This window comes from Heptranchias perlo, chromosome 4 (genome assembly GCF_035084215.1).
Source record: "Heptranchias perlo isolate sHepPer1 chromosome 4, sHepPer1.hap1, whole genome shotgun sequence".
NCBI lineage: Eukaryota > Metazoa > Chordata > Chondrichthyes > Hexanchiformes > Hexanchidae > Heptranchias > Heptranchias perlo.
This window is the reverse complement of record NC_090328.1, coordinates 54,350,612-54,374,373: the sequence shown is the minus strand read 5'-3', so window position 1 is coordinate 54,374,373 and position 23,762 is coordinate 54,350,612. Positions and strand designations below refer to the sequence as shown.

At 42.2% G+C, this 23,762-nt stretch overlaps 1 protein-coding gene across 2 annotated transcripts in view; it reads left to right on the top strand.

Annotated features, from left to right (window-relative positions):
- The window catches only part of tmem232 (transmembrane protein 232), a 118,916-nt gene extending 101,722 nt beyond the window's left edge, over positions 1-17,194 (top strand). For both annotated transcript variants that reach the window (XM_067982944.1, XM_067982945.1), the window contains 3 exons: positions 2,569-2,816; positions 11,452-11,545; positions 12,523-17,194. In XM_067982944.1, the coding sequence (XP_067839045.1) occupies positions 2,569-2,816; positions 11,452-11,545; positions 12,523-12,681 (501 nt within the window). In that variant the 3' untranslated portion in view covers positions 12,682-17,194. The remainder of the gene's footprint in view (positions 1-2,568; positions 2,817-11,451; positions 11,546-12,522) is intronic.
- Positions 17,195-23,762: the final 6,568 nt, after the last annotated feature.

Sequence of the window (23,762 nt, the reverse complement as noted above, 5' to 3'; positions counted from 1 at the left end):
AATACCAACATTTCTTAGTCTCTCACCTTATAAAAAATATTTTGCTTTTCTATTCTTCCTGCCAAAGTAGATAATTTGACATTTCCCCACATTATACTCCATTTCCCACCTTCTTGTCCAATTACTCAACCTGTCTATATCCCTTCGCAGCCTCTTTGTGTCCTCCTCACAGCTTACTTTCCCACCTAGTTTTGTATCATCAGCAAACTTGAATACATTACACTCGGTCCCCTCATCTAAGCTGAGGCACAAGCACTTGCGGCAACCCATTTGTTACAACCTGCCAACCTGAAAATGACCCGTTTATTCCTACTCTTTGTTTTCTGTCCGTTAACCAATCCTCAATCCATGCTAATATATTACCACCAATCCCATGAGCCCTAATCTTGTGTAACAACCTCTTGTGTGGCACGTTATTGAATGCCTTTTGAAAATCCAAATATACGACATCCACTGGTTCCCCCTTATCCACCCTGCTAGTTACACCGTCAAAAAACTCTAATGGATTTGTCAAACACAATTTTCCATTCATAAAACCCATGTTGACTCTGCCTAATTGTATTATGATTTTCTAAGTGCCCTGTTACTACGTCCTTAATAATAGATTCTAGCATTTTCCCTACTACTGATATCAGGCTAACCAGCCTGTAGTTCCCTGTTTTCTCTCTCCCTCCTTTCTTGAATAGTGGGGTTACATTTGCTACCTTCCAATCCACAGGAACCGTTCTAGAATCTAGGGAATTCTGGAAGATCAAAACCAATGCATCCACTACCTCTGCAGCCACCTCTTTTAACCCTAGGATGTAGGCCATCAGGTCCAGTGGATTGTCGGCTTTTAGTCCCATTAATTTCTCCAGTACTTTTTCTTTTACTAATATTTAAGTTCCTCACTCTCATTAGACCCTTGGTTCTCCACTATTTCCGATATGTTTTTTGTGTCTTCTACTGTGCAGACAGATACAAAATATTTATTTAACGTCTCTGCCATTTCCTTATTTCCTATTGCTATTGTGGCTGGAAGAGGATGAGGAGCAGGAGCAGCAGGCAACAGTCTGCAAATCTGCAGCTGCAAGGGAAAGAGGCAGAAGAAGAGAAATCCACAGATGCTGCCTGACCTGCTAAGTGTTTCCAGCATTTTCTGTTTTTATTTCAGATTTCCAGCATCTGCCATATTTTGCTTTTGTTTGAGTTAACTTTTGTCAACCAAATATTTGTCCTCTTGGCATGTCTGATCACAACAGGACCTGTTTGTGTTTATTGATTTTTCAACTTGACAGTCAAATGGGGGCATCTCAACCAAATGATGTAATGCTAATATGTGGATCTGCGCCACCCAGTTGTTCACATTTCCTAGCAGCACGTTGGTGTGTGTTTGGAAGGGGTGGGGGGGGGTGGGTGTGCATGAAATAGGTATTCTGGAGAACCCCATGCACATTAGTCTACCTTACAGATTGTAGTAATTGGCTTTGTGAACTCTTGAATCTTAAGGTTATTGAAGTCTGAAGAAAGAACTTGCATTTATATAGTGCCTTTCACAACCTCAGGATGTTACAAAGCACTTTTCCAATGAAGTGTAGTGTTTTCAAGAGTACTCACTGTTGTGATTTGCGCACAGCAAGGTCTCATAAACAGCAATGAGTTAAATGACCAGATAATCTGTTTTAGTAATGTTGGTTGAGCGATAAATGTTGGCCAGAACACTGGAAAAACCCCTGCCTTTCTTCAAAAAATGCCATGGGAACTTTTACGTCCACTTGAGGGGTTTAACATCTCACCTGAAAGATGGCATCTCTGGTAGTGTAGCAACCCCTCAGTACTGCACTGAAGTCAGCCTAAATTATGCACTCAAGTCTCTAGAGTGGGCCTTGAAGCCACAACCTTCTGACTCCGAGGTAAGAGTGGTGCCACTGAGCCAAGGTTGACACCTAAAAGTAGAGCAGAATGGGTTCTGTTCTGTTTTCCAGACCCTGACTGGTGATCAGCCCCAATTCTGCCTGCGCTCCCACTGGAATTTCGGGCCGAGATTCTTTACCAATGATTTGCTGCAATAAATACTGACAGATCAAGGAAACAATTTTTTTAAATATATGCAGTGGTTTGAAAATGCATTCTGTTAGAAATGATGTGCAATGATTTCTGTTCTAGCAGAGGTGTCCAAACACCGACCTGTGCCCTGTTGACCTATCCTCCTGCATTATGCTCCTGAAATGGAGCAGCTAACTCAAATAATTGTGAGGGAGGGGGTTGCGAGAGGCTATTGTGTATGTTCCTTGAACAGTGTGGCCCGTGAGACACCATGGTAAGCAACTAAGTGGCCCAATAAGACAAAAACTTGGACACCCTGGGAGAGAATTTCCACGAAGGTTCACCTGCCCGTTCGCCGCAACCCTGGTGGACGAAAACGGTAAAATAAAATCATGATCGACAATCAGTTTCACTGAGATGATACTCTGTAGCTTCATTGCAAACTTGTTATATGGTACGACTCACACATAGATGGTGAACAAATATTGCTTATCTGTGCTCCACTTAATTTGTATTGATGTCCTGTTTCTTTTGTTTTCCTAGGCAGAGTTAAATGGTCCAATAAATCCTTTCATTAATGCAAGCTCTAAAACATCACCATCTCTCAGGAGCTCAGTAGCAATTCACTTTCTGGGTTGGCGAATAGCAGATCTTCTGTCTCAGCTCTGCCTGCCTCCTGTGGTTCCTTATATCCCTTTGCCTCGGACGCTGCCGCAACGACCCATTCATTCCAGCCCTCCACTTCAGAAACAGTTGAACGTAGAAAAAAAGATGGCATGTCTTTCGCTCAGGTAAGAGAAAATTTAACATCACTCTCAATGATTTTGAACTACATCTGGTCTTATTTTCCAACTATAGTAATTCAACTATGAAATTAGTCAAAAACCATGCATTGCTTCACATCAGCAGTGGTGGTGTAAAGTCACTGTTAGGAACTGGAAGTATGGGCAGAGATTGGCAATACCGATTCCCCACCATTTCTGGCCATCGAGTCATTGCTTATTAATCTCTCCAAAAATTGGCACGATACTGATTTCAATATTAAAATAAGCATAATGAGCTTCTGAGGCAGCACGATTACTTAGTTGTGCAGGAAGTACACGCATTCAACGTGATATAGTTGCGATAACGGAGACATGGCTGCATGGTGACCAAGGATGAGAACTGAACATCCAGGGGTATTCAATATTTAGGAAGGACAGGCAAAAATGGAAAGAAGGTGGGGTAATGTTGTTAGTAAAGGAGGAAATCAACGCAATAGTGAGGAAGGATATTGGCTCGGAAAATCACGATATGGAATCTGTATGGGTGGAGCTAAGAAACACCAAGGGGCAGAAAACGTTGGTGGGGGTTGTGTATAGGTCTCCAAACAGTAGTGGAGATGTAGGGGAGGGCATTAAACAGGAAATTAGAGATGCATGCAAGAAGGGTACAACTATAATCCTGGGTGACTTTAATCGACATATAGATTGGTCAAACCAAATTAGCAATAATACTGTGGGGGAGGAATTCCTGGAGTGTGTACATGATGGTTTTCTAGACCAATACGTTGAGGAACCAACTAGAGAACAGGCGATCCCAGACTGGGTATGGTGCAATGAGAAAAGATTAATCAACAATATTGTTGTGTGGGAAGAGCGACCATAACATGATAGAATTCCTCATTAAGATGGAGAGTGAAGTAGTTGAATCCAAAACTAGGGTCCTGAATCTAAATAAAGGAAATTATGAAAGTATGAGGTGCGAGTTGGCTATGATAGATTGGGGAACTTTACTAAAAGGGATGACGGTGGATAGGCAATGGCTAATATTTAAAGAACATGTGCAGGAATTCCAACAATTATTCATTCCTGTCTGGCACAAAAATAAAACAGGAAAGGTGGCTCAACCGTGGCTTACAAAAGAAATTAGGGATAGATCCAAAGAGGAAGCATATAAAATTGCCAGAAAAAGTGGCAAGGCTGAGGATTGGGAGCAGTTCAGAATTCAGCAAAGGAGGACAAAGAGATTGATTAAGGGTGGAAAAATAGAGTATGAGAGTAAACTAGCAGGGAACATAAAAACTGACTGTAAAAGCTTCTATAAATATGTCAAGAGAAAAAGATTAGTGAAGACAAATGTAGGTCCCTTACAGTCAGAAATGGAGGAAAGTATAATGAGGAACAAAGAAATGGCAGAACAATTAAACACATACTTTGGTTCTGTCTTCACAAAAGAGGACACAAATAACCTCCAGAAATGTTAGGGAACCAAGGGTTTAGTGAGAGGGAGGAACTGAAGGAAACCAGTTTTAGCAAAAAAAAATAGTGCTAGAGAAATTAATGGGGCTAAAGGCTGACAAATCCCCAGAGCCTGATAATCTACATCCCAGAGTACTAAAGGAAGTGGCCCTGGAAATAGTGGATGCATTGGTGATCATCTTCCAAAATTCTACAGACTCTGGAACAGTTCCTACAGATTTGAGGGTGGCTAATGTAACTCCACTATTTAAAAAAGGAGGGAGAGAGAAAACAGGGAATTACAGACCAGTTAGCCTAACATCAATAATGGGGAAAATGCTAAAGTCTATTATAAAAGATGTGATAACAGAACACTTGGAGGGCATTAACAGGATTGGACAACGTCAGCATGGGTTTATGAAAGGGAAATCATGTTTAACAAATCTACTGGAGTTTTTTGCGGATGTAACTATTGGAATAGATAGGGGAGAACCAGTGAATGTGGTGTATTTGGATTTTCAGAAGGCTTTTGATAAGGTCCCACACAAGAGGTTAGTGTGCAAAATTAAAGCACATGGGATTGGGGGGAATATACTGGCATGGATTGAGAATTGGTTGACAGACAGGAAACAGAGAGTAGGAATAAACGGGTCTTTTTCCGGGAGGCAGGCAGTGACTGGTGGGGTAGCACAGGGATCAGTGCTTGGGCCCCAGCTTATTCACAATATATATCAATGATTTGGATGTGGATGAGGGAACTAAAGGTAACATTTCCAAGTTTGCAGACGACACAAAGCTGGGGTGGAATGTGAGCTGTGAGGAGGATGCAAAGAGGCTCCAATGTGATTTAGACAAGTTGGGTGAGTGGGCAAGAACATGGCAGATGCAGTATAACGTGGATAAATGTGAGGTTATCCACTTTGGTTGTAAAAACAGAAAGGCAGATTATTATCTGAATGGTGATAGATTGGGAAAAAGGGAGGTGCAACAAGACCTGGGTGTCCTTGTACACCAGTCGCTGAAAGCGAGCATTCAGGTGCAGCAAGCAGTTAGGAAGGCGAATGGTACATTGGTGTTCATTGCAAGAGGATTTGAGTACAGGAACAGGGATGTCTTACTGCAGTTATACAGGGCCTTGGTGAGACAACATCTGGAGTATTGTGTGCACTTTTGTTCTCCTTATCTGAGGAAGGATGTCCTTGCCATGGAGAGAGTGCAACGAAGGTTTACCAGACTGATTCCTGGGATGGCAGGACTGACTTATGAGAAGAGATTGGGTCGACTAGGCCTATATTCACTAGAGTTTAGAAGAATGAGAGGTGATCTCATCGAAACATATAAAATTCTAACAGGACTAGACAGACTAGATGCAGGGAGGATGTGCCCGATGGCTGGGGAGTCCAGAACCAGGGGTCTCAGGATACGGGGTATGGCATTTAGAACCGAGATGAGGAGAAATTTCTTCACTCAGAGGGTGGTGAGGCCAAGTTATTAAATGTATTCAAGAAGGAGATAGGTATATTTCTTAATGCGAAAGGGATGAAGGGATATGGGGAAAAAGCGGGAACAGGATACTGAGTTAGATGATCAGCCATGATAATTTTGAATGGCGGAGCAGGCCTGAAGGGCCGAATGGCCTACTCTTGCTCCTATATTCTATGTTTCTATATGTTTCCAAAAAGTATAAAGCAAGTGCAGACTTTCCTTAATGTGACATCCCAGTGTGACAGGTCTGAGCAGCGTAATTTGGAGTGGGTTTATATGCAAATTGTTTTTCATTTCTTTGCCCTTCAGAAACTTTGCTAGGGGCTTCTGTGCAGTTAGCGCTTATTTCTTTGTTCTTACTTTTAAAGTGAATGTATGCTGTGTCCCAGGATCTATTTTAGATCTCTGTTTTCAATCAAAAAGGGATGAAAGACTTTCCAGCATAATGGGTATCTGGTGTTTTTTGGCATGTTGAGTCAGGCTAACAATTTGCTTATTTATGGTCTAAGTTGAAACAATATCAAAGCTAGCTCATTACCATCTTTAACTACCTCATCCCAGCTTTTGAAAACTTTTCTGAATACACTATGCTTTAAAAAGCCAACATTTGAAGTAACTATTTTTCCAAATCCTTTGTGAAAAATGGTCAATAGATTTTGAAACATGACGGGGGCAAAGGGGAAAAACAAGGCTAAATGGGCAGCATCTGAGAAAAGTAAAATTAAGATAGAGGCTGTGAGGTGTGTTTGTTGTGGACTGCTCACAAATGAGAACGCAAGCTACACTAAAAGAGTGACGAGTTGCAAAAACTGTGTATTGATCAGTAAGCTTAAAGAACTTATGGCCTTAGGGAGCAAGATACAGGAACTTACAAGGGCAGACAAAAGTGAGAGGGTTTTTGAGGATAGCATTTGATTCGGTAAGTGGGCAATTGCAGGTCATGGAGATGACCAGGCAAACATTAGATTTCGAGAGTGAACCAGCAGGAAGTGGGGTTGGGAGTAACCAGGGACAGAGTTATGAATATATGGAGAGCTGTGCTGACAGAAACCAAGGAAATGGGGATATTGAATGTATTATGGTTGGGAAAAGAAGCAAAAATGGTAAGAAAGCTTGCAAATGTGAAATTACAGTAAGGAATAGATTCCAGGCACTGTCCAATGCTGCAGAAGATAACAAGGTACAGGAGGAAATGGCAGCTAGAGTACCAAAGGGGACAGCTTAGATAAAGGCACAGTCTGTAGGTCACAGAAAGGCTATGTTGTAGGAGATTCTTTTCTCAGGAGAATAGATAGCCATGTGAGCAGTCCACTTGGAGCTGGAGCAGTACACACTGAGGAAAGCTTAGAAGGTATGCTGAATGGGTCAGGCTCAAGTTCTGTGGTGATAGTCCATGTAGAAATAAACAAATTAAAATAAATGGATTGGAGGAGGAAATTCATCAACATTTCACTAAGAGAAAAATGGAACACCATTCTGAAGAATATTATTAATTTGTTATTTTAATTGTAATTTCCAAAGTTTACCTTTCCAGTTAAATTTTGTTGCATAAAAGATTGTGCAAACATAAACAAACACACAATTTCATTTCTAGTTGTATCATGGTACATAAAACGCTGCAAAAAACTCAGAAATATATATAACGAGCATGTAGTTGTGTACAGTTTGGTAGTACCACAGACAGATCACTCCTTAGCAGGTAGCTTTAGGTGAAAAAGGAGGAAGATGGGGGTCAGTGGAAATTGGTCTCTGGGTATACCTAATAGAGGGGCAGCTTGGAGTTTACATTGGGGACTAGTAAGTCTCTGTTCCTTTGTCAGCCTTGATCTTTTTAGAGTAGGAAGACTGAGGAGCAAGAGAGTTGAGTTGAGTGGAGTGAGCTCACACAAAGGAAGTCCACACATTTGTGTTGCTTTTCCAGCTCTAAGCACAGCTCATGTGTTGATAAAAAGAATTAAAAACTTCAAAAGCTGGAAACTGATATGAAAACAGAAATGCTAGAAATACACAACAGGTCAGAAACCTCTGTAAAGAGAGAAAGTGGGTTAATATTTAGATGTAGGAACTAAACCTCTGACAAAGGGTCTATGTTTGAATCACAAACCCATCTTTTTTCCTTACAGATGTCTATTTATTCCTTGTTCAGGTTTTGGTATATGCGCTAAAGGTGATTTGCCTGAACATTTGGGGGAGGGGTAAGAGAGGGCTAGGTTGTGCCATAGATGACATAGGCACCTTCTAGCTGCAAGTAATGAGACCTGTACAAGTTTGTGACCCCTGCCCATCAGGCCACAGCCAAGTACGTATATGACAGGATCTGGAGCTTGTTGGCTTTTGCCATGGTTTTTGTGACCTCCAGGGATTTAGTGCAGAAAGGCGTGACCTTGGGACATACTTTGTGCATTAATGTGCCCATTGGCCACAATCGCTGCAGTACATTTTTGATGGGATGCAATCTGAACAGCATTCTTATCCCACTGTTGGGATGGCAAGTACATGATCATGAACCTGTTCTAGAACCTTCCTGTCCGTGTTCCAGTTCATGATTCCACAATCTTTATAGGTGCATCTCAAATTCCTTATGGGCAGAGATAAGACCCTGGATACCTGTGAGGCAGCTCCCAAATCTCAGGCAACAAGCTGGGCTAAGTCTTCAAAACCCCAGGCACTATTAGCATGCCAAATTGCAGTGAATCATCAGTTAGAACACGGCTCACTGGAATACCTCTGGCAGGTCGTGCCACACTACCAAATTTCCATCCACACCCTCTCCTTCACAGGCCAATATGTGCCCTGAAACTCCTGATAATTTTGGCAATGCTGCCATTCTGTAGAGAGAGCTATGTTCTACTGAAAATATCCTTAAGTCTGTTGGTCTTCTCTTTTCTGTGGTGGCACTTCAACTTTCCAGTGGCATTCGCCGCAAGTGGACCAAAAGTTTGGAATAAAAAGGGCATCACCGAAATGGCAAGCTGCTCTACAAAGGTCAGCCACTACTCAACAGGTTTTGCATCTGGATGATTTTCACTACCTCCAGATCCAACACTTCCTCCACTGCCTCACTATATGTCCCAACATGCATTCACAAACTGATACTTCTTGAATTGAGCTTTTGAAGCCTGAAACAGCTCCCAGACACATCTTGTGCCCCTTAACCCATATCTGTCTCCATAACAACAGGTAACACTGAAAGCCTATTAGACTTATAGACCCCCTTAACAATGGAGGACTGAAAGAAAAGCATGGAGGCTAACCATCACAGCCACCACCTGCAACTTGAAGCACGAATTACACATTGTCCTACAATGTAAGGTTACTCTTATTTATCTAAATATACTTCATTCTGTAGAAATGCCACAATTGTCATTTCTTGAACACTAAGGGGAATTCAGCGAGCGGCATGTTACTGAGCCCCAGGTGTTGAAATTGGCAGGACCACCCCGCTACCACTCCCAGATGGACCGGCCGCTCGCTAGGTAACTTTCCAGCCTGGAAGTTAAAATTCCCACCTAAGTATTTTATTGTAGCTTCAGAAGTACACAACATGAGCAGTTCTGGGCACCACACCTTCGGAAGGACATATTGGCCTTGGAGGGAGTGCAGCGTAGGTTTACTAGAATGATACCCGGACTTCAAGGGTTAAGTTACGAGGAGAGATTACACAAATTGGGGTAGTATTCTCCGGAGTTTCAAAGATTAAGGGGTGATCTGATCGAAGTTTATAAGATATTAAGGGGAACGGATAGGGTGGATAGAGAGAAACTATTTCCGCTGGTTGGGGATTCTAGGAGTAGGGGGCACAGTCTAAAAATTAGAGCCAGACCTTTCAGGAGCGAGATTAGAAAACATTTCTACACACAAAGGGTGGTAGAAGTTTGGAACTCTCTTCCGCAAGCGGCAATTGATACTAGCTCAATTGCTAAATTTAAATCTGAGATAGATAGCTTTTTGGCAATCAAAGGTATTAAGGGATATGGGCCAAAGGTGGGTATATGGAGTTAGACCACAGATCAGCCATGATCTTATCAAATGGCGGAGCAGGCACGAGGGGCTGAATGGCTTACTCCTGTTCCTATGTTCCTAATATATCTTTATCTGAAGCATGAAGCATGACATCCTGATTGACAATCTGCAAAGTAAGAAATTGTTGAGAGTTTATCAAATTAGGTTTTTTTAAAGAAAAAATATTTCACTATGAACTAAGCACCTAAAGAAAGTGCTGAAATGGTATGATTTATTCCAAATAGACATTCTAGAACAGATGTTATATTTTGTGATGGATCTGAACAGTGTTATATGGTGTAGATGGACTTTTTTCAGCAGCGAGGATATGGAGGATCCTTGATGATAAATATTTGAATATGGAATTATGGATGAGTTGGGAAGACCAAATAACTCATAAGCACTGCAGATGTAAGTGAGCCAACACAGACACGATGGCCGGAATGGCCTCTGTGCTGTAAATTTACTGGTTCTATGGAGTCACGGAGGTCCTCAAGTGAGTGCAATAAATTCCATATTCAGCAGCTTGCCATCCAGTATTCTGTTTATACTATGTGTTATCTAAAATAGCATAATAAAATGTAATTTTATTACTATATCAAATTTATTTTAGGATGAGCTGTTGCAAACCTTTATTGTCTCGCAGGTCTTTTTGTGAAGTGACTATCATTTCTCTCTAGACAATTTGTCCATCATTTTAAAAATCCTAGCATCAGGATTTAAAATTGAGTGATGGACTGATAGAGCCCCATTATTCATCATGTATATTTTAATAAGTTTTCATGGCGATAATTTAAATTTTCTTCTGACAGACCTTTTGGCATTTTAAATATAAACAAGAAATGCTTGTTATAAGTGCTTTTATGCAGTCTTACTGCTAAACAGCAGTAATGGAAACAGTGCCCCACTTCAGCTCCTTTCTGACCATCTGATTTTGAAATAATTAAATCAGTGAGTGAGTCACAATGATAATGTCGACTAGCCCTTAACAAATTGTTACACCATACTATTTTAGAGGACTAACTGAAGTAGCTATGTGGACTAAATGGAGTAGGAAATTAGTTCTAGTCTCCACACCTGAAACATTTTATAAAGAAGATATTTTTGAATAATATAAATAGGATAAAAAGTAGTATATACCCACTTAGGTGAGTAGTATAAGATACTTTATAATTTTTATAGTGGCATGCTGGTTTTGCATTTGGCTTTATGGATGGGTTGAGTCCTTTAAAATGCATTAGCTAGCACTGAGGTAAGTATATCTTAAACCTTTGTTGTTTAAAGCCACTTCAATCTGACTGTGCTTTCTAGAACAACAAGCATGGTACTCCAACAAGAATGCTTGAATGTATCTGGACTATTTTTATTTTAAACAAAGCTTTTTAAAAATGTAAAGAATGAATCAGAGGATCTTAACCTGGTTGATAGCTATTCCTGCACAGAAATCAATTCTAAAGTGATGGCAAAAAGCACAGTAACATGCACCAACACATATTAGATAGTGAATAAAAGATCAAACTTCCTGTCTTGTAAATTTTCTATGTAGATTTATTTAAATGTACCAGTTAATCTCCTATGGCATTGTTCACAGCCAAAACAAAATTCTCTCTCTCTTCCTGTAACTCTGCTTATTTTGCACTCTAATTCTTCCTGTTTTCTTCACTAAATTTTTCTGAAAGTAAATTGTTAACAGACCTATAATTGTCATGTTTTATTTCAGGCAAGAACTAATGTTAGCACAAGCAGGTCGTGAATCACCAGCTGATTTCAATACTCGTACAAACTTTGATCTGCGGAGAATAGTTGAAGATCAGGTAAGATTTTACCGATAATGACAGTAGTTGAGGTTAATTATAAGTTACATTTGTGCTCCCTATGATTATAAGAAACGGATTATTTTAATTGGGTTCAGTCTTTTTCTTAACTGAACTTACTCTTTGTAGGACAGTCTCCATGGGCATGATTTTAACCCCAAAGAATGGATGGGTTGGGGGTGGGAGGACAGTAAAAATTTTAAAAGTTGGGAGGCGGAAACAAGTCCCGGAAAATGAGTTTCACCCAGGCGCATCTGATTAACTTGACGGTGGACCAGTGTTTGAATAGATGAACATACAAAAACGTCAGACTGGAAAAGGCCAGCTGGACCAACTAGCCTGTTCCATACAGTTGTGATGCCTTTTGTATCAGGTCAAGAGATTCCCTATCCCCTCGGTGCCAGGTAGTTGTTGCATCTGCCCTCTTGCCGTCTGGCCTCATTAATAGAAAAAGAACTGGTGCCGGAATATATGTGTGTGTATATATATATATATATATGTATATGAAACATCTGTGCATACTTTTTGTCTGAACAATTTGACTTCCTGTTGTCATGTTTTGTGTCACACTTCTTATGAATTCCAACGTCCTCGTTATTAAAGGGTTTTGCCTATGTAAACTCATCACTCAGATTGCGCAATTTGGCCCCAGAGTCCTACAAATCACTCAAAATATTTTCTAATGTTTTTCTCTCAGTAAGGGTTTAAACAAAATCAGAAAATTACATATTCACATTAACGTGATTACATTTATCCATTGAATCGTTTTTTGTGTCTTTTAATGCCTTCATTAAAGTTTCTTATTGCCTTCATTAAAGTTTCTTATTGAAGACATCAGCCTCTCCCAAAAGCCCGGGTTTGAACTTGATGCGATGTTATTGTGAAAAAAACACTTATAAACATTTGTTTACTTTTGCATTTCATCATATTTAAATAATGTATAACACTTTAATATGTTTACTTTATTCACCTGACAGTGGAGAAAAGAGCTACAAGCAAAAATGGAAGAGGAAGAAAAGGACAGGGAGCTGCAACTAGAAGAAAAACAGAAAATAGAAGCCGAAGATTTTAATGAGATGATGAAAAGGGAGGAGAAACTTCACAAGAGATCAACCCCATGTGAAATTCCATTATGATGGGAAATCTCAAGGGTAGCAGAGTGCATCTAAACTATTCATGACTATGTTAGAGAGGCAACATTTCATGGCAAGGTAGCAGTGTCTTTTATGGAAATACTGTACCTACCTTCCACTTTTCATTGTGACATTCTGTCAGAATTCATTAAACAAGATAGCAGAAATGCAGTTTTAGGAAATCAGTTAAATGCTTTTATTAATCTATGAATACAGTCCTGTGTTCTATTAAAAGATCTATTCTGTGCTGACTGTGAAATTAAAATGCAGTGCTACTTGTCTATATCAGCATGGGGCTAGTCATCTGCACACTACAATAAGCAAACTCATTAAAGCTTCAGTGATAATGTTACTGAAACTTTATATGGTCCACTCACTGCTTTATAGTGTTCCTTCACATTGCACTACTGACTATTTCTAAACTTACAAATCTATTTAAAGAATTCAACCCTTACTAAAATCCTGAGTGAGATAAGATGTTATGTACCATTATGCTCAGTTATTTTTTGTTTATGTTCAGGACAGCCTTGCTGCTGTCAAAAAGAAAAATTCAGATCATCATGTTATTTTAACCCCACATGCCATTATTTGAAATGTGGTGACCTCACTGTGGATAGGAGTTTGCTATTTAAGATTAGGGATGTCACAGTATGCCATTTTATAAATAACCTTCAATATTGACACCAACATTTTTTGTTAATTCATTCTCAGGATGCGGGCATTGCTGGTAAGGCCGGAATTTATTGCCCATCCCTAGTTGCCCTGACAAGGTGGTGGTGGGCTATCTTCTTGAACCACTGTAGTGGTTTGATACAACTGAGTAGCTTGCTAGGCCAATTCAGAGGGCAGTTAAGAGTCAACCACGTTGGTGTAGGACTGTAGACACACACAGGCCAGATCGGGAAAGGACAGCAGGTTTCCCTCCCTAGAGGACACTAGTGAACCTGTTGGATCCGACAGCCTCATGGTCACTTTTACTAATACCAACATTTTATTTCTAGATTTTGTTTTAACCTTAATTCAAAAACTCAAACGGCCATGGTGGGATTTTAACTCATGTTCCCTGGATAATTAGTCCAGTCCTCTTGATTACTAGTCTAGTAACATAACCACTACTGGTTTCCACTTGCGGGGGAGACAAGAACTAGGGGCCATACAAATAAGGTGGTCACTAATAAATCCAATAGGGAATTCAAGAGAAACTTATTTACCCAGAGAGTGGTTAGAATGTGGAACTCGCTACCACAAGGAATAGATGAGGTGACTAGCATTGATGCATTTAAGGGGAAGCTAGATAAACACATGAGGGAGAAAGGAATAGAAGGATACGCTGATAAGGTTAGATGAAGTAGAGAGGGAGGAGGCTTGTGTGAAGCATAAACACCAGCGTGGATCTGTTGGGCCGAATGGCCTGTTTCTTTGCTGTACATTCTATGTAATTTTATGTAACTATGCTACCCTACCTGTGAATATTCAGATGTTTAATGGCGGGGTCACAGTAGTCGTGGAGAATGTTGGATTGATCTGTTCCACAAGTGTCGGGAGACAACAGGCCCCGAAAATCTGCATACTTACCAACGGTGCATCTGAGGCGGGCATGGACTGTCATCATTGGAAATTGTAGCAAGATCCAGGAATGTAGGTACTCCACCTTGCTATTCCTTCTGTTGGGATTTCATCTAGCCTGGCCCATGCAATTGTGATTTCTTATGCGTCAGGTCAAGAGACTCCTGCAAGAGGCAGGGTATACAGCACTTTATTTGGCAGAAGAGCGGCCTCCCTTTGGGAAATTGGCTTTCATGGAAAGAGGCTGATTTACAGCTTTTTCCACCATCTTCAGACAGACCTGCTAACTCTGCCACCATGCAGCTGTCCATCATCACATTTTCCTATCCCCCCACCCACCTCTCTCCCCAACCTAGTGGGAGCCACAGCAGCATCGAGGCTGGTGCAGGTGCCTGCCAAAAATATACAAATTGCCCAACCCCAGGAAATTGAACAGTGTCAGGTTTATAGATCTCTGGTGGGGTTGTGTGTTTTTGAGCCAAATGATCTTTATCATTCAACAATATAGTTGCTACCAATGTGCATTCATTCCCAAAGGAGAAAAATCCAATTTTTGTTTCTGATCTGCAGTATTTTGCTTTCTGTTCTGGCCTCTTACAGTTTCATACCAGCCACATTTTTGCCTTCAGTACCTGACCCTATGCCATGTTTGAAATGACAACAGTTCTGAATATCCAAGAAGATTGTTGCCAATAGTTGTTTCGCAAGCGTAAAAAAAAAATGGATAAATTGTTTTTCAGTAGAACCCTTTACTTTTTGTATACCTAGGTAAAAGAGATTAATATCTTTTATACAAGTAGATATTCTGGATATGGTTAGCAAAACTTCTTGAAGAATCCACTACTGTATCCAAGCAATGTTGAGCTGGTGTTCAGAGGGCAGTTATTTTTTTGTTACTACCATATTTAATAGTATATACTGTGTTCTAGAGTTCCTGAGCTCCCCTTCCCCATTTCTGCTGGATGCTCACCTACCTGATCAATTTTCACTGACTCCCTTACCATCACTGAAATTCCATCTTTAGTAAAAAAAAATACATGGGCTCCGAAAATACGTGGAACCGCTTCACCAGAGTAAGTGCAATGGAGCAGCTGCTGGTGACCTCCACTCCTGAACCCCTGAAGTATTCAGGGTCGGGAGAGGTCACCGCATCAGCGTATGATTGACAGGTGCCCCTGTCACTGGGCAGATCCTGGGCACCTTCCAGAAGGGGGGACGGGATAGATGGTGCTGGCAAGTTGCTTGCATAGAAAGCTGCGCTACCAGCATACAAATTTTAAGGGCATAGTACAATGAGGCCAATGTAACAAATGGAGCTGGCATTTTTTATGGGGGTCCAGCCATGTCCAAGGCCTAGACCAGCAGGTGGGGTCCACATTTGCTACTCAGAATGACCGTATGCAGAGTTTTTACTGGAATGGGGGCACTCGGTGGTAAGAAGCCAAGGTCAAGGAAATTTCCAGTGTGGGAATTCCCATTGGTTAGCCTAGCCCGTTCTCACATCATGGGTCATGTTTAGGGGTGGATGGAGGGTCTGCTCCAAACAGTTCCCAATGGAAATTGGCACTGTAGGTGGACACCTACCATATTTGGGTCCTAGCCAATTTTCTGCTTCTTCTGTTCACTACGGATGAATTAACACCAGAAATGTGCTGCTGAGCCTCGCAGAAATTTGAGCCATAATTGGTAGTATGAAGTGCAAACAATTTTTAAAAACTGGCAGAAAAATATGGCAATAATTCAAACTCGGGAAGCTAAAAACTGCAGCAGATTTTAGTGTCGTCATATTCACCCAAACAAATTGCTGCCATCTAATATCCTGTATATAATCTATGCAAGGATGTGTATTTTCTTGTTAATCATTATTGACAGATAAATAACCTGGCATTACGGTAGATCCTATGTTACAGAGGCAATGTGCCTACACCCCTATATCATATGGAATCTTCACATACAAGAAATAGAAAATGAAGAAAATTCACAACTTTTCATTACGGTAACTAGTACTTCTCAGTAAATTTAAGGCAAAAATCTCATTTTACATTTCAGAAGGTAAACCTAAAATCACTAATTTCACACATACTGCTTTAAGATACATTTGCCATGATTATTATGACATCAATATTGTCACACTGTGACATTCTGGAGATAATTTGGTGAAAGAAGCAGCCGCATCAAAGGGTCAATTCATAAGAACTGCTTGTAATAACGGTTTTCAGTAAAATTATATAAATTCAAAAACTAAATTAAACTCTTGTGTTTACCTAGGAAAGGTAACAGCCATTTATTAGTATATAAGATTTTCCTATATAAGATATGCAACTTAATTTAAATTAATTTCACTGTTTTCTCCTGATAGTAATATTATGCAGTAACTACAGAGAAGGTGTTCTTTTCACAATGATTTATTTATCATTTCAGGTGATTAATGCAACTATAATGGTTGGCACAATTATCACTTAAACAGTGTCTGATGTTTCAACAAAATGCATTACTATATTTAATATATTAATAGTTCACTGACATTAATAACCCCATATATGTAAATATTCAGCAATATTATGTTGCATTCTTATAAAAAATGAAAAAGATTCTGCATATGCTCATCATAGAGCCTTATAACACCTCAGAGTTGGTTGGTGGTTACGGATTTCTAATCCGGTTTGAAATAATCCCTTTATGTGTGGCTGCCTTGGGAAGAGGAATATTCTTCATCATATTCCATATTATGCATATTATTGTCAGGCTGAAAACATGAAAAAAGCTAAGGTATATTTAGAAATGTAATTTTCAGTCACACCCTGTTTAATAAGTGAGAGCAGAATTTCAAGACAGTACTCAGTAGAAGAAAGCTGCACTTTGCCTCTTTAGCACCCTGGATGGAGCTTAATTATCCCTCAAAATGATACTTGTACAATTGCTGAAAAAATAAATTTTATGTTTGCTCTAAGGAACAAAATGTGACTTCTTTTCCCCTCCAAGCATTAACAACCACTTATAATGGGTCCCTGGAGTTCTGCAGCACCTATGGCTCAATTTCTTCAGCAAATCCAACCAATACAGAGAAAGAGGTGAGAATGTGGAACTCGCTGCCACATGGAGTGGCTGAAGTAGATAGCATTGATTCATTTAAGGGAGTCTTGGTGCATACCTGAGGGAGAAGGGAATAGAGAGATACGGGTGCAGGGTGGGAAAAGGTGGAAGGAGGCTTGTGCGGAGAATAAGCATCCACATACAGCAGTTGGGCTGAATGGCCAGTTTCTGTGCTGTAGTTCTATAATTCTAGAAGTCCTGGGCTTCCCTTTCCACTGCCTCTTGCTGCTGCTCACAAGTGCTTTGTGAATCCCTTTGTGTATCCTCCTCTAGCTCACTTTCTATCCCAACCAGGGTACCGATCTCTGAGCTGATGCTTGGAAAAGACTGAGCGAGTGACGGTGTTTCTTCGGGAGGGTTCTCCCCCTCTGCTTCATCTTCCAAAGGATGAGGAGAACCTGGAGAAGGGGCAAGGGTTACTATGACGGTAATAGTTAACAAAGCAGTGGATGACTCTCAGCGATAGATAGCAGCAAGATGACAAACTATCTACATGCAGGATCATAAGAGGAAAGAGAGATTGTGGTACTAAAGGCAGAAACCCTGCGGTGGACTTGCACCAGCCATGCCATCTCCAATGCTTCTGCCTGTTCTGTGTTCTGGATCACTCCCTCCTCCATCTGAGTGAAGGGATGGATGAAGGCAGCCCACCCCCGGTTCGGGTACTCTCCCTATTGTTGTGGGCTATTTTCTCCTGCAGAAAGTTAGCATTTCTTTGTTGTAAACTATTGTTCAGCTGTGTGGGGTTTCTTCACCTAGAGAGCATGCTGAGAGGGAGAAGCAGCAAGTTTGGAGAAGGATAGGAAGGTGCTGTTGATCAAGAGAGTGGCTGCAGTGAGAAAAGATGGAAGCAATTAGCAGAAGAGTGAAAGGTCTTCCAGTTGTGAGCAGGTGAACCCAGACTGCTGTATATGACTGTTGTGAGGGCATAAGCAGCAGGTGAGTGTCTGTTTGTAACGAGGAGAGCTGCTGCTATGACCAGCTGGGAGTGGAGAAGACACATGCAGATTGTGAGGGGAGATGAGTTCCATGTGCTTGGAGGGTGAGGTGCCAAAAAACTGCTATGGAAAGATGTGACATATAAATGGAGACAGGAAGACCCGCATTTCACCCTTGTTGTCTTGGTCATGTCATTAAACCTCTTCCTGCACTGGGCCGATGTCCTTGGGTGAAGCTGTGGGTGCTGACAATTTCAGCAACCTCCTTCCAGGATTGCTGTTATGTCTGCTCTGGGACCCTGGTGCCATCTCTGGGGAAGCAGACCTGTCTCCATTCCTGCACTTGGTCCACCAGGACCTGCACTATCAATGACCTTGGAGTTCCAATCTTCGACATTCTTCAAATGCTGTAGGCAAGCAGAGAAACAGAACTTACTCGTCTCAGGGGCATGAAACAAAAAGCAAACGCTGAGGAGTCACTAAAAATAAGCAGCACAAACTCTTCTCATCTTTAAGAGGTGCATTCACTCTTTATATATTGCAGATCTCAGGCAGCCCATCAATGGAATGCAAATAAGGTCAGGCCATCAAAATCATCCAGGCCTTCTGTCCACTTGATTGAGCAACCAGAACGATCGCTCTGCATAATGACCACCTGAATATATACTCCCAGGTCTCTGCCCATTTTACATTGCCCCAGGATTTCTGAGCCTTTCCAAAGAGATGGGCCTGCAATAGGCGAATGTCAAGTCCTCCCATAGAAGAGGCAGGAGGGGGCATTTCAACTCTCCTGCCTCACTTTCCTCTTCCTGAGGCGAAAGCATGTCCAGACACAGGACTGTCTGAAAAAGCTGATTGTGGGCCTTGTATCTGGGACCTCATTGGTTCAGAGGGCCAGGCAGTAATGCGAAAAAGACTCAAAAGGATGAGTGGCTTTTTTTTTGCAGAAACCCTTTGGTGCTTCAGGCCTGAAGGCCTTCTGGCTGCTGTTCTCCAATAGTTTTGGGTGTGCTCTGTCTGTCCAACACCTGGACAGAGGAGGGGGCAGCAAGATCGATCCAATTGAGTTAGCCCCCTCAACCCAGATTATTAATGAGCAACAATAATCAACCCTACTACTCATTAGCAGATAAATATTTGTAATTCAGTATCAATTATTGATTTTTTAAAAAGAATTAACTGATGATCAGACATTTTCACGTACACTTTTTTTCCTGTATTTTTCTTATATTTTCTTTTTACTTTTCCTATAATCCTGTATATTTCCTGGAATTGACATTTTGCAAAATAGTAGAGAAATACAATCTGTTAAGTATCTTCTTATTAAGTATTATTGAATGAGCAATAAATAGTATCAAAGCAATAGTGTTCGTAGTTACGAACAAAAGAACTTATAGCAATGTTACAAAGATTGACTTTCACTGAACTATTTAGTAGATTTACACAAATATAGCATTTTCTCTCAGGGCTAAACTGTAAGAACTCATTCTCGACCTTATTAAACTTCATGTGCACTTAAGCATTTAAAGTCACAGCCTTTGGGTAACTCCTGTTTTTGGTCTTTATGTTGTTCACTTCATTGAACAGTCTGTGAGTATCCTGAGTTCTGTGAGGCAGAACCAGCAAGTAAAAGTAATCTAGGCACACTTGATTTGGTGGGGTTATTAATCATGCTGACATAGTGCCAATGTATGTTATCAGAGATTTTAATCTTTTCCTCTGGAACTGTCAACAGTTCAAGGTTCAAAATGGTGCAAGGCAATCTTAGGACTAATGTCAGGACATTTTTTTTATCACAAAGAATAATCAAACTTGGAATTTAGGTACAGCAGTAGTAGTAATACTCAAGAGCCAATTAAATACTGTAATGGTAGACTGCAGGTTTTGTTTTCTTTCATCCTCATCTATATTTATCTTTTGATCTTGTGAACCATTTCATCCTCTAGTCCCATTGTTTTCTAATTCAACGACAACCTTTAACATAGACAAATGTCACAAGGGCATAATCAGAAAAAAGTGGATGCCGAGCTATAGGAGCTATTAGACGGGGTGACCAAAATGTTAGTCAAAGAGGTGGGTTTTAAGGAGGGTCTCAAAGGAAGAGAGAGTGGTGTAGATGTGTAGTGGTTTAGGGAGGGAATTTCAGAGCAGCTGAAGGCACAGCCGCCAACGGTGGGGCAAAGGGACAGGGGATGTAAAAAAAGCAAGAATCTGAGGAACAGAGTTTGAGGGTAGGGAGTTGAAGGGCTGGAGGAGGTTACAGAGATAGGGAGAGATGAGGCCATGAAGGGATTTAAACACAAGGATTAGAATTTTAGATGAGGCATTGAGCCACTGGGAGTCAGTGTAGGTCAGCAAGGACAGGGGTAATGGGTGAGCGGAACTTGATGTGGGATAGGATATGGATAGCAGAGTTTTAAATGAACTGAAGCTTATGAGGGGTGGGGGATGAAGGTTGGGAGACTGTCATTGGAATAGTTGAGTGTGGAGGCAGATGATGTTAATTCCTGGGATGGGGGGTTTGTCCTATGAGGAGAGGTTGAGTAGAACGGGCCTATATTCTCTGGGGTTTAGAAGACTGAGAGGTGATCTCATTGAAACATACAAGATTCTGAGGAGGCTTGACAGGGTAGATGCTGAGAGGTTGTTTCCCCTGGCTGGAAAGTCTAGAACTAGGGGGCATAGTCACAGGATAAGGGGTCGGCCATTTAAGACTGAGATGAGGAGGAATTTCTTCATTCAGAGGGTTATGAATCTTTAGAATTGTCCACCTCAGAGGGCTCTGGATGCTGAGTTGTTGAATATATTCAAGGCTGAGATAGATAGATTTTTGGACTCTAGGGGAATCAAGGATATAGAGATCGGGCAGGAAAGTGGAGTTGAGGTCGAAGATCAGCCATGATCTGATTTAATGGTGGAGCAGGCTCGAGGGGCCGTATGGCCTACTCCTGCTCCTGTTTCTTATGTTCTTATGTTACAGGAGCGGATGTATGGCAGTCTTTCCGTCTTTGTGCTGGAGAGGATATAGGCTTAGCTCAGGATTGAAAAGGACATGGAGGTTGCAAACAGTCTGATCAGACTAAGACAGTGGCTGGGGAGTGGGGTTGAATCAGAGGCAAGGGAACAAAGTTTGTGGCGAGGGTCAAAGATGATAGCTTGAGTCTTCCCAATGTTTAACTGGAAGAAGTCGTTGCTCATCAGAGTCATTAGAAGTGGAGGATGTGTGATCTGGTACTTGGGGTGGGGTTCCCCTATGGGTACATGGCTATCGGGGTGGTCTGCACCCCTGGGGTCTATTTGCCTTTCTTCTGCCACACTCTTGGGCCACGGATGCCTTCTCTGCCAGATATTCAATGCTTTCCTCCTCCTCTGCTATTCTGCTGTAACCATTGACACCTCCTCTGGACCCATCTTTTGTTTCTATACTTGTCTCATTATCATCGCTTTTTGCCTTGCACCATCATCACTTTTGTCATTGAATCACTCCTACTCTCCACCCTATCACAGACCTCTCACTTTTGGCCTTTCCCTGCCCCCCTTTCCCTTGGCTCTATATTTGCTTAAAAGCTGTTTATCTTTAACAGCCTCCAGTTCCGATTTTTTTTTATTTGTTCATGGGATGTGGGTGTCGCTGGCGAGACCAGCATTTATTGCCCACCCCTAATTGCCCTTGAGAAGGTAGTGGTGGGCCGCCTTCTTGAACTGCTGCAGTCCGTGTGGTGACGGTTCTCCCACAGTGCTGTTAGGAAGGGAGTTCCAGGATTTTGACCCAGCGACGATGAAGGAACGGCGATATATTTCCAAGTCGGGATGGTGTGTGACTTGGAGGGGAACGTGCAGGTGGTGTTGTTCCCATGTGCCTGCTGCCCTTGTCCTTATAGGTGGTAGAGGTCGTGGGTTTGGAAGGTGCTGTCGAAGAAGCCTTGGCAAGTTGCTGCAGTGCATCCTGTGGATGGTACACATTGCAGCCACGGTGCGCCGGTGGTGAAGGGAGTGAAAGGTTATTGACCTGAAACATTGGGCCCAATATTAGGAAGGAGGCGGGTTGGCAGCAGGGGTGGTCGACTGGGCACATGGGTAACGTGCCCAGTGAAATCGGGGTGCTCCGCATGTGATCGCAGCCTAATTGAATGTACTTATGCATGCTTCCGGGTTTCCCGTTGCAGACCTGCGCAGCGGGCGCACTGCGCACCCACATCACAGGCTGTCAGCAGGAGGAGCCCTATTTAAAGGGGCAGTCCTCCAATGCTCTTCATGCAGCAAAGAACCAAAATAATAGAATGGAGCAGGCCAGAGGCCAGGCTGCTCGAAGGTTTTCTGACTCCTTACTCCAGGTGCTGCTCGATGAGGTGAGGAGTAGGAAGGAAACGTTTTTCCCATTTGATGGGAGGAGGTGGCCTCCCTCTGCCACCAAGAAGGCCTGGCTCGAGGTGGCAGAGGAGATCAGCAGCAGCAGCAACATCGGTCAAACATGGTTCAGTGCAGGAAGCGCTTTAATGACCTAACCAGGTCAGCCAAAGTGAGTATACTTACGCATTCTCCCACATTCCGTCTTCAACATCACCTCCACCACCACACAACTCCTTCTGCATTGCCACCACAACACTCTTGCATCACTCCTCACATCCACTCAACCATCATTCTCACCTTGCCTGCACTTACTGACCGCCCCAGTTCCCATTCGAACGCTACCATGCAACCCAATCCTCATACAATCTCATGGCTATGTCTCAAATGCACCCTCCCATGCATCTCCCTCACGGTCACCCCCACCCACACCAATGCCTGCAGCGGGTCACTATGCAACCATCACTTAATAATGCCTCTCTGTATTTTGCCTTGACAGGAGAATAGATGCCAGAATGCCCGGGAGAGGGCAAGGACCAGAGGAGGTCTGCTACACCAGCTGTTCCTAACGGGCGCAGAGCAGCAGGCAATGGAAATAAGCTGCACGCTGGAGTGCCTGTCCGTGGCGGACGCTGAGACTGGGATTGCGCAAATGGCTGGTGACAGAAATCTAACACTCAGCACTCATGATAGTGAATGATCTTAGCATCACTTGGCATCTGCAGCACCTCAACATCTGTCCACATGCTTAATATGCTTTCTGTTCTCTTGCAGGGCCATCTGCGACCGCCGTGACTGCGGAGAGCGATTCCTCAGAGGACCTGCTGGCCTCTGAGGGGGCATCGTCACATCTGAGTCAGCCATCCACCAGCGCAGATACATACACCTTGGTAGGTCCCTGTCCTCAGTTAGTTGGGCTTGCACATGGTGAGTCACCACGCACATGTGAGCACGAGCAGACCCTGATGGCAGGGGCAGCTGTGGAGAGTCCACGTTGGTGGGAGCACTCTTCTCCAGGTTCTGATCAGCTAGACCCAGATGCTGAATCCTGGGGGCCAGCCATGAAAAGGAGAGGGCAGCTGACATCGAGGGGCAGCAGCATATTGCCGAGGTACTGGAACAGTTGCCACGCACACACTC